This window comes from Amblyomma mixtum, chromosome 3 (genome assembly GCF_055824585.1).
Source record: "Amblyomma mixtum isolate Tamu chromosome 3, ASM5582458v1, whole genome shotgun sequence".
Lineage (NCBI taxonomy): Eukaryota > Metazoa > Arthropoda > Arachnida > Ixodida > Ixodidae > Amblyomma > Amblyomma mixtum.
The window spans coordinates 171,901,227-171,913,013 of record NC_143014.1 but is presented as its reverse complement, the minus strand read 5'-3'; the positions used below and the strand labels follow the sequence as shown (position 1 = coordinate 171,913,013).

Sequence of the window (11,787 nt, the reverse complement as noted above, 5' to 3'; positions counted from 1 at the left end):
TCAGCAGGTTTTTCTTAGACTTACTCTTAGGTTTGCATGCTCCTCTACATGAACTAATGACCATTCTGAAAGCGGTGGCCATATGTTCCGCTCCTTCTTTTACACCGAAGAGTGGTCATGATTTACTCTTAACAGACTGTGGATTGGTAATTCATGATGCTCGAGTCTTCCATCGTATCCCTACCTTCCAGAATCTTAAATTGACGTCGTCTCACCTTTATCCCAATAAATAAGCGTGCTTTCGAGTGACCACCTATCCCAGATAGCCGTGGCCGTAGCCGTGACCGTAGCCTCCGTAACCTCCGTATCCACCGTAGCCGAGCCCGTAGCCGTGACCGAGAGCTCCAATAGCGCCATAACCGTAGTGGGGAGCAGCTGCATACGCAGCCACTGGAACTGCAGCCTTCGCGACCACTGCAGCAGCGACGGGTCCATAGCCGCCTCCGTAGCCTCCTCCGTATCCGCCTCCGTAGCCAAGGTGTCCGCCGTATGCAGGGATCACTGGCTTCACAATAGCTACTGGAGCCGCTTGGACCGAGGCCGCGGGCACTGCCTTGCCGTTCGCCGACACGTAAGGCGCAGAGGCAGGAGCGCTGGTCTTAGTTCCAGGCTCGTTGGTCTTGACGACGGCGCGGAATCCGAGCTTGTCGGCCACGTAGTGCACCTGCCGGTGGCGGCCGTCGATGTCTCCCAGGTAGTAGGAACCGTGCACGGGGCCGTACGCGCCGCCAGCTTCGTGGCGGCCGTTAACTGCTCCGTATCCGTTGACAATGTCGTAGCCAAACTGATAGTTGCCATAATCCTGATCGAGAAACATACACGTTATGTTTAAATTAGTAGATGCACACTGTAACGCTGTGAGGGCGTGTATCAGAATCACGCGCTGAGCAAGAACGCTTTGGTAGCCAATCGTCACTTCGCTGAGTTTTCCTGTGTATGAGTGCCGGGCTGTTCTCACAATTTCGTCAGCTCGATTTATACAATCATTTGATGTATATAAATATGTAGATTTTTTACGAGTAAGTGTGTTGTAAGTGTGGAGGGCGGAGTTTAAATGTACCTATTCTGGATGGCAGACAGTTTGAACTCACGCTCAAGCCCTACCATAGTCGCTTGTCACTGACGGTATGGAAACTTCTACTGGCTCTTGCGCCTCAAGGTGACTCGAGTCATGTGCAAATTTATGAATGAAGTTTCATCGCGCCAACCGCAAGGAAATGCGACTTGTACAAAGGTGCGACTTCTTAATTTTTCCGGAAGAAGGCAATGCATATGATATAGTGCCACGTATACAGCGTTACGACTTAACTACCAGGAAATACAGTAGTGTGAGCACTGTACACCGTTTGACGAGTATCGTGGCAAAGATAGACAAGGTCAGGTTTTATTCGGCAACATTTTATCTCTGCGCTATTTTCTTGCTACGGAGTGATCGATACCCTCGCGAAAGTAATAGCAATGTGAAATATTTCTAATTAGACTTGCTGGGCATAAGTTCTTTCTAATAATTTTACGAAGGAAGACCTATAAGCATTTTCTTTATTACATAATCATGACCGAAAAGTTTAGTGCCATACACAAACTTTTTATTCTTCTCTTAGGCGCTGATTTTTTCCAGCAAACGAAGCCTTCTGGACGCCTAATTTTCCTGTCCACCATGAGATAACGCGCTTTATTTGCACAGGTCTCTCCGATATGAAAGGGAACGAAGTCTGAGCATCCAATTAATGATTACTCCATGACTGCATGTTCCAAGCACGCTTTTTATAATTTCTAGAACTAGTTTACCTTTCGGAGTGTAATGTCCGAAAATCATTTTCAACGTTAGTAGAGAAACAACACAAAAATTCGTGCTTTGCTGCAAACTGATTTTTACCTGCTAATGTTGGAGGGACCGCATAAGTTCAGATCAGACTACTTTGCTCAAAATAGGAAAAAGCTGCCCATACTTACATGGGGCACATATAGCGATCCTTTTGACATTTCTTAATCTCTATCTGGTAACGGAAGCGTTGTTCCTTTCTATCAAGTTTATTACTCTGAATGGAACACTACATGCGCAGGCAAGTACGCCACTTTATTGCGTCCGTATTTCAATTATCTTCTTCCTACTGTCACTAGTTGAATCTTAAATCGGCATAGCTCGTTGTCACCAACGAAGAATTCTCAAAATATAACCTTGATTTCAATTTGTGGCCTTCTAAATCTAGTAGACTCGAGCGCCTAGTAATAATACGATATCTTATTATCAAGCTGGCTCGCCATGTCTCGACATCACGTATAAGCACCGAGAAAGCTACCGAAATGTTTCCACTCACGTCCTGTTTCCGGTGCTGCACGCTGTGGCCTCCACTAGCGGCGATGATGCCAGCACTGACGGTGGCTGCCAGGCAAAGTACAGAAGAGGCGAACTGCGCAGGCAAAGAGGAACTTTGAGTGGCGTTCTCAATGCCCGTGCACGCTCTCTCCAACCGCACGTTCACGCTATGAGGTCGTTTTATGCTTTAGAGTCTTTCACAAAAAGTGTACGTATAGTCAAGGCTGAGGAGCTTTACGTCCTAATATTTACTGGGTCAGACACATCAATATTTTCAAGCAAGTAAGAAAAAACCTTGGTTATAGGACTTAAAATGCGGCTTCTCTTGGTACACAAAGTAGGAAATCATCTAGATAGCAACCTTAAGCAGCGAAAAGTGGGGGGCGCAGAACATTAGTTTGTTTAAGAAACATTTATTCTCTATTTCTGACAGTCTTGGATGAGAGATAATAATACCGGAATAAAGAATACCCAGAACCCGTGGAAAAAGAAAACGCTCAATGTGTCTTTTTCTTCCACGCAACCTGATTGTGTGATTATTTACTGAAGTGACATTTCGACCAAAAAAGGCTTGAAACTTGATGCCGAGATAATGTCAGCAACTGTAAAGCCTGATCATTATTAGATATTATTACGAGGGCATTTAAGTTGTAGTCTCACAGAAAAAATTCCGGCTTCTCTGACCTGAAATTCCCTGATTGGTCGAAAGAGGTCGCATGACCTTTTGACGACATCACCTGACCGCTGGATGGTTAGCATGCCCACCATTGCCAAATTCAATTCCATTGCCATCTGCCAACCGTGGCCCTGTGCATGAACCTTACGGGAGCTCGGGAAGAACAAGCTGGGTCTCACAAGCCACACCGGTGTTGAAACAGCCACCTGGCGGGGCAGTGGCGCATCGCTTAACTGCTACACCCTTGCGCCAGTAGTGGTATGAGGATTCAACGTTATCTATGAATGCGATTGAAAGGGTCGTGACTTCAACGACACCACGTGACCAGCAGTGGACTAATCGTAGGGAACTGCCAAATTTAAATATATTAGGAGCTCCAAAATTTGGAAGTTCCCCACTGCCAAAAATTCTGAAGGACCCCCAAATTTTTTCAGGTAGGTCTCACGAAAAAATGGATTAGTGGGGATTAGGGGTGGAAAAGGGTGGACTGGTGAGTCGGATTAGTATAATTTCATATGATAATCCAGTCTAAGGTACTGTAGCATGCTAGAAGGGGAGGACTCATGCATGCCATATAGGGGCAATGCAACCGGTTGCAACCGGATTTTTTTGCGGTTAAATCGTAAGACCATTAGACGCACATTGTAGTCACCATTACAGGCAGCCAAAATGCTTTCGCATTTTCTTCTTTAAGAATGTGGTTAAGGAGGCCCCAAATTGTTTTACATGGTTTGTAGTTATGGCTGTGAGTGCTGAAACTAAGAGCTCAGCTGACCACAAAATAATATATTATCGGTTACTTTACTGGTGGTCAAGGTCTTGCGCTTTCATATCACAAAATATATTGAACTCACCGGCCGAGCTAGACGAAAGAAATATAAAGCCCTTCCAGAATCGGAGGAGAAACGTCTTCAGTTATATTGTCGCCAAGCAACGTTACTTGGCGGAAGGATGTTATTTCGCAGTTGGCTTCCAAATACAAGCAAGCGTCTTCAATATGTTGTCAAATTAACCATGAGCATCTGCACAACGTTTTTCCTGTTATGATGTTTTCTACAATGTGTGCGGCTTTCCAGCTCTTGCAGTTTTCGTCATTCACAAAAGCCAGATTTAAGCTAAGGACTTTACGATGGGTTTGATCAAGTTTCAAAAAATAACAAGTATGTTAATTTTAATCAATTTAATGTCTTCTCTAACAGTTCTGTGTTCTCTAACAGCTCTTCAGATCTTCTGGGAGCCCCTGTTGACATCCACGCAACCACGAAAATGTACCATGTTATCACAACTTCCATCTTTCAATATCTCAAATCAAGGTCATGGAGCGTATTTCATGATCATGGCAGTATTCACACTAATTTACGGCAAGTGCGCTTCGGGATGGCGTATCTGTGGAGTGGCAGCCGCCTCTACAATCGGTCGCGATGAATGGCCAGTGCTGGTGCGCCAACCATTCACGCAGCGCATTATGCAAGATAATTTTTGCGAATGCGGCTCTGCGCCATAAACTTTCGACTGATATATCCGCACAGGTGACGTCTTACACTTGAAGCCATGCGACTGTCGTCGTTGTGCAGCTAATAAGAAGGCGGTATCTGTCCGCAAAGGCAGCGCTGAATTTTCGCGGTGCCTAGTGCTAGAACTGCTAGAACTGCTTGACGGCCTCTGCACGGATTCGTAAATGACTTTCACTGAGTGTCTTTTTATGCGTTAGACTTTTATTTTGGGCAGTATTGGAATGCGTGTGTGCGATACTGTTTCCTAGGGTGCCTGCGTGCGCGCACGTATGAGAGTTTTACTTGTTGAACAACAATGCTTCATCTTGGCTCGAAAACAAGTGAACCTGAGCGTTTATACGTAGGAAACTATTTTGACTCAAGTACTGACGAAGTAAAGTGTGGCCCTAGAAAGAGCGGCAGGTCAGACATACCATTCTCTCTAGGCCTTTTGGAGAAGAAGCTATGCTTGCTGCTTGGACGAATGACAGTAGAATATTTTAAAACAAAAGAAGGAGGATACTGTCACTTCAGTATATTCTTTTTGTATATTTCACAGTTATAACTATTCCCAAGCTTTTATTGCTGCCATTCCTGGTTCCCGCTTTCAACATCAGCGCGTTCAGTTGGTTCTAATGTAGCGAAGGGCACCGTCACCGTCATCTGAACAAAATCAAGGTTGTTCTCCTTCTATACGTAAAGAGACTGGGATAGAATATTCTTGCATCAAGTATTACTGCGAAGTCGGCGGTAACACTTTCATTAAACTGCGCTCTTTTTTAAATGTGCTCGTACGTATTCAAATGTGTCGAAAATCGTGGTCATATTATATCCACCCTGAACAGTGTTGCCAGCCGGCCGAGCCATTAAACCACGCAGGAACGCGAGAAACGTAAACTTCCGGACTAAACTTCCGGACTATTCGTGACCCGCCGCGGTGGCTCAGTGGTTAGCGGGCTCGGCTACCGAGCCGGAGTACACGGGTTCGAACCCGACTGCGGCGGCCGCGTTTCGATGGAGGCGGAACGCAAAGGCGCCCGTGTGCTGTGCGATGTCAGTGCACGTTAAAGATTCCCAGGTGGTCGAAATGATTCCGGAGCCGTCCACTACGGCACCTCTTTCTTCTTTCACTCCCTCCTTTATCCCTTCCCTTACGGCACGGTTCTGGTGTCCACCGAGATATGTGAGACAGATACTGCCCCATTTCCTTTCCTCAAAAACCAAATTTCAGGACTGTTCGCCCTCCATCTTGTTGAAGAAGAGACAGCGAAAGCTATGCCATAAAGCCTCCTCCTAACCGCAAGAGAGCGCTCCGAGCCCTTCGCAGTATATATGACCAGCGAGAGGAATTGCCGCTCTTGCGAGCGCCCTTTCCATTTACCTAATTGGATAAAATCCTTACTAGCCGGCGGATGAACGCTGCAGATTGCTGCGACATTATACGGCAAAGCTCTTCTTGAAATCGTTTACCTAAGATAGAGCCCCTGCTGCTGTTATTGCTGTCAAACAAAATTTACTTAGGCGTTGTGGCCACGGGACAGCCGAGAGCGCGACACTGAGCGTTGCGCCGGAAAGTTCGAGCTACGTGATACTATAGTACTGAGCAACAGTTTGCTCGAAGGAGCGGCGCTCCAGACCGCTGAGAGAAAACATATATGCCCTAACATACACTCGCAGATAAAGCCCATCGAGAGCGAGCAGACGTCACCAAGCAGGGCCGACAGCATTGTTCCAAAAAGCTTCGACGACAAGTACGCAGTGGATACTTATCACAGCTTCTACTTCATGAGAATAAGGCCCCTGCACGCCTGAACTGTCGAAATAGAGGTTCCTATTTGGATCTCATGACGGTTTAGAGTTCCCTATGCTCTATTCTTGTTTGATAACTTACTTTTCACCTTTCCTATTTTTCTGTATGCTTGGCACACTATTTCCTGTGAGTATTGTCACCATTACATTCCTGTACCATTTGATAAGGACTTCATAGGTGAGAAAACAGGTGAAGGTGAGAAATAGGTGATAAGGGCAATAAACACTTGGCATTAGAATACAACCCATTTGCTATGTTAACACGATGGCGTTGAGTTAGACGAGCTTGTGCATGGTGTGCTCGGAATTCTTGTATTTGATGGTTAGTGAGGCTTTTTGCAGACGGATATGGTTCACCGAAAGTGTCGAATCAGCCTCTGAGTAAGCTACTGTGGAAAGTTCAGTAGGTAAGGCCGAGGTTAATTCTCTCAATACGTGAGAGAGAAGTCAACGTTCTAATAACTAGGACTCTCTGTTCTAATAGCGATACAGCTGGTGAACATTAGGTACTGTGGAAAACTTGTAGTGACACAGATTCCATACTTTAAAGTCGGTTGTGATCACCTTCATCAATCTTCGGACGCATCAATCTTCAAGGTCCTCAGCTAATAGATGAAACGACAATTAGTTGCAAGACGTAGGGCTACGGAGGGAAAATTAAATCATTTGCACAAGAAACCAATGCGATATCCAGAATACTGCTATTATTTGTCCCTCTATTCAGTGTTGTTTACTCTTTTTCATAACGCCGTCTCATTTTTCACGTTTTGCTACTAAGCCAGTGCATGCGCTTGACATTAACTGCGTGAGCTCATTCTGAAGAATGCGAAGCTCTGAAGTGCCAAGCTCTGGCACTGTCTATTCTAAGCCCAGTTACCAGCTTGGCAGCAAAATCATGTGCAGAAAAGTGAAGGCGGCTGGTGTTTCAAATTAACCGAGTAGGTAGACTTGAACCGCATTGCTGATGCACACACTTCTCGTCAGTATGTTGTCCGCTGACAAGCACCTGTGAGCAGCCGCAGAATTCAGCGACATTAGGGACCATGCACTGACTCAGCACCTGTCGACAGGGAGATGTTGCTCTGCTTGACGTGATGATTTGCAGATATTGTAGTTTTTATTTAATTTGTTCAAAAAAAAAACAGCTATCCTAAACACAGCCAATCACGCTTAGTCTCCGCGACTCTCAGTAGTTCATGCTTTTAGCATTACTTCGCCGTATTCTGTCCCCCCCCCCCCTCAAAAAAAAAAAAAAACTGAGCTTCGATCTCCACTATCCCGTCACTCAGAAGGCACCACAATCTTAGATTGCTACTTCTAAATTAAAAAAAAAAACAGACCAGCACATTAATCGAGTTAGAAATGATTCTGTGGTTCAAGAGCCATGCAGCATACTTTGTATTTATTTTTTCCAGCTCCCTTTAAACTTCAGCGGCCACCTTTCCGTCTTAATAAAGGGAACGCGTTGCAGCAGTAACGCCACACTGACTGCTGTAAAAGACGGTTTGTATCCAAAGGGAGTGCGGCCTCGTCGCTTCCTTATGAGCGTCCACGTTCGAAGGGAGAGCACTGCGGTAGCAGCTTCACGATCCCGTCGTTGTCGACGTACCGCTCCTCACGGTGGGGAACAACACACCTCCCCGAGCACGCCTCCTCGCGGAGCTAAACTCTTCCCGGCAGCGCGGGGAGCACAGTTGGACTGCGGGCAGACTGCGCGCCACGAGGCCCGAGCCGTCCCTCGTGGCGCGCGTCGCCGGCGGCACACGTGGGCCCACGTACCTTGGCGATCATGTTGGCGGTCTCCTTGCTTCGCGTATTCCAGTCGCGGTGCTGCTGCTGTCACTGTGTGCACTTGATGAGGCGTCCGGAGGATTTTATAGTTCCTCCTCCGGCGGAGGAAGCCGCCGCGCCCAGAGGCCCCCTCACTCGACCCCGAGGCGCTGGATGGGAGGAGGAGTGACCGCCTTTTGGGGCCATTATTGCGTCATCCGCTGCCCTGCTGTCTTGGACCATTCCGGGCGGCCCTTATTGTTTCTCCCGTGCGGCAGCCAACAAAACGGTATTGTATCGACGAGAGGAGAGGGGTCCCCTGGGCGAGCAGGGCTTTGTTCTCCCGCCGCCACCGCGGGCCAGGAATCGGGTCGGCCCGGCATTATCGCCAAATCACTGGCTCGTGCGCGCTTCGCGCTCTTGTCTTGCCCCAGCCTTGATGCGTTTGTACGTTCGTGCCTTCCCGCCTTGGGTGAGCGTGCTGTTTACGCTCGCGCACGCGTTTCCGCCGCGGAATGTCCCTCCTTTTAAGCAACTACGTTCCTTCGCCGAGCCTGCCTGTTTGCCGAGACCTTGTCAGAGCTGTCGGAGCCCCGGGTTTCACCTTCGTTCGGCCGAAGAAAGCTCGCCAGCCGCCGCCCCGAAAACTCCGCAGCCGCGGTCACTTTTCGAGTGGGCGCCCGCTGTCGGTCTCGTTTGGCTTTCGCCGTTGCTCCAGTAAAGAGAAAATGAGAACGTGCTAATTGGCACCAACAGTTTAATGCGTCGTTCGCTAGCCTATTCAGGCGCTGTCAGTCAACCAGGAACAAAGGGGGCCACGCCGGCCGCTGAGCGTAGTGAGAGCAATGTGTGACGCTGCTGGGGAATCTATCCGAATTGGACGATTAGTGGACGCCGAGGGGCACCTTCCGACACACATTGACGCGCAAATAACGGCCGCGAGACAGCCCCACATCCATCATTTTACTCCAGGGGTACGCTGCCCTGCGCATTTAATCCTCCATGATATGACCTCAAGTGCTCTCTGGGCGTCCCAAGTGTCTGCTTTCGTCGACAGATAGATCAGAGATCAGTCACAGAAAATGAGCAGCAATCACTCAGTCCCTTCTATTAGCGTAATATTAATGCAGAATGCCCTGCGCTTTTTCCCCCGGCGCCTACCAAGGAACATGTATCAGGAGGTAATTATGCGCAGCCTGCCAAGGACAGCCTTTTGCAATCACCCTCCTTCGCGAAAAGCCCAGAAGGTAATATATCTCAAAGCAATATTATGTTTCTTAATGAAGTTTATTTGTACTGGCTCGCAGAGAACTGAATTAGTTTATTGTTCAGTGTTCGTAGTAACTGTATTAAGCAGGAGCTGAGGTGGGACTCATTAAAGGAGCGCCGACTGCGAATTTAGAATTTCATTATAGCCTTTATTTCAAGAAAAATACTATTAACCCTGGAGCTTATTTGCTACTGACACATTTTATATCTAAAAGAAGTGACTATGAACGAAAAATATGCGAGATAAAACGTCACAACGACGTTTTTCTCTCTTCATGCCGGCAGTGACTGGAATAAGCTGCCTCACTGTGTTGTTGAATGCCTCTCCCAGGCATTGCTTCGAGTACTGTTATCGGACTTGTGACATGCATGGATGTTCAGTTGCCGCCTCTCATTTTCCTTTTTTCTGTCGCTCTCTTTCGTTTTTGCACTTTCAGAATGCTGACGTACTTCGTGGATGCACAGTTCGTGTCCCTGTTTGTTTCATTTTCCCTTATCAGCCTTTCATTGATTCTTATCTTGTACGAATGTTTAGATGATGTTCTTTATACGACTCATGTAAGTCCCTCTCTCTTTCCCTGCAATTGTGATTTCAGGGAGTGGCAGCACTTGTAAATAAATGAATATAACGCGCAAATTACACGCGTTGTTTGCATGGAGGCGTGTGAGGGCCTCTGTGGACTACCTGCGAAAGTGCAATATGGAATCGCAAAACATGCAAAGCTGCGCATTGTATGAAAGCTTCTTACGTTTTCCATCAGTCTTCTTTCGTTTTTCGTTGCCGAAGGGCACGCGGAGCTGTAAAGGGGGTGCTTTTCAGAGCCTGAACAAGGGCATTTGCTTTGTTCGAAAAACAAAGAGAAATGCCTATGAGGACAAAACACCTTTGTGCAGTATAAGATCTTTGCGAAAATTCTATTCATTCTGAATGAAGCGCATTGCTTGCAAACGCATGTCATTTTCAATGGCGTTTACTCTTAAATGATCATAATCATTAGTCATCACCCACGTTAAGCCTACCTTAGGACAAAGGCTTCTCCCAGTGATCGTCAACTGTTTTGTAAGGGCTCCAGCCCCAGTGAATTTCTTTACCTGATGATTTAGCTTAACTGGTCGCTGGTCGTGACTACACTGTACGCTCCTTCAATTTAACAGAGAGCCGGTTATCCGTTCTGTATGCCCTGTTCATGTTGTCTCTTCGTCCTCATTATAATCCTGAAGTAATAATATTTTGTTTCCGCTTTAAATTATGCCACACTTTCTCTTTCGACGCTGCACGTGCCAATTTCCTTTTTATCGTTTACTGTACTGGTCTCAGTCTCCTTTCTAGAGAGCGATGTTGATTTACAAAGAAGGCAGAAGGGTCATCCGGAACTGTAACTCTCTCGCCTGCTACTCAGTTCCTGGAAGGGGCAAATTAGGAGAAATTCGATGAAGATGAGGGAAAGAGGCGTAAATTAGTGTAAACACACAGATAGGCCCGGTCACAGCCACGAGTCGAGGTCTGCGCCGTTTACGGGTTCCTGGAGAATCATTATGTTTCAGCCACACGTGAGCAATGGGCAAATACGAGGTCTGTTAGAAAACTATCCGACCTTATTTTTTTTTTTTTTTTGCGAACACCTGATGGATATGAAACAAGCGCGCTTGTATCAGCCGACCTTGAACCCTCGTGCGCATGCACAAAATTTTTTCCCGCCTGCCGATAGCGTCAGTCGCTCGGACGCAGCGTTTGAGTAAGGTAGTGCGCAGTGCTCTCGTCGGTTTTTTATTGCAAGGAAAATGGCGGAGGGACAGGAGCAGCTCTAATGCCTCAAATTTTGCCAGAAACTGGGCGACAGCCAAGTGGAAACCATTCGGAGTATTCAGACGGCTTCCGGTGACGATGCTATGAGCAGCACACAGATTAATCAGTGGTACAACTGGTTAAAGGACGGCCGCACATCGGTGGAGAGAGAGCCACGCTCCGGTCGGCCATCAACAGGACGAAATGACCAGGTCATTGCCGACGGTCCCTTTGGCGATGAGGGACCGTCGTGTTACTATCCGAAGAATTGCGGAAGAGGTGGACATCAGCACTCTTTCTCCACGTTTCATTTTCACCGAGGATTTCGCCATGAAGAGAGTTGCGGCGAAATTCGCGCCGAAACTGCTCACGGTGGAGCAAAAGTAGCTTCGTGTTGGAGCATGTCCTCAAAGGACATGCTGGATTCCACAGACAGTGACTCCTACTTCATCAACACCATAATCACTGGTCACAAGACTTCGGTGTACGGGGACGACCCGGAAACCGAATCCCAGTCGTCAAAGTGGAAGCATTCCACGTCAACAAGACCGAATAAGGCCTGCCAATTGCGCAGCAACGTCAAAGTGATGATAACTGCTTTCTTTGACTCCCGCTGTGTGGCACACCACGAGTACGCACCCCACAGTGTCAAATAATGACCTAAGAG

The 11,787-nt window shown here is 47.3% G+C and overlaps 1 protein-coding gene across 1 annotated transcript; it reads right to left on the bottom strand.

Moving 5' to 3' along the window:
* Nucleotides 1-253: 253 nt before the first annotated feature.
* LOC149352711 (uncharacterized) lies at nucleotides 254-11,538 on the bottom strand. Its single transcript, XM_089575718.1, has 3 exons — nucleotides 11,492-11,538; nucleotides 2,319-2,484; nucleotides 254-802 (listed from the first exon to the last, which is right to left on the bottom strand). The coding sequence occupies exons 1-3, from the start codon at nucleotides 11,536-11,538 to the stop codon at nucleotides 254-256; spliced, it is 762 nt and encodes a 253-aa protein (XP_089431844.1).
* Between the last annotated feature and the right edge of the window lie 249 nt (nucleotides 11,539-11,787).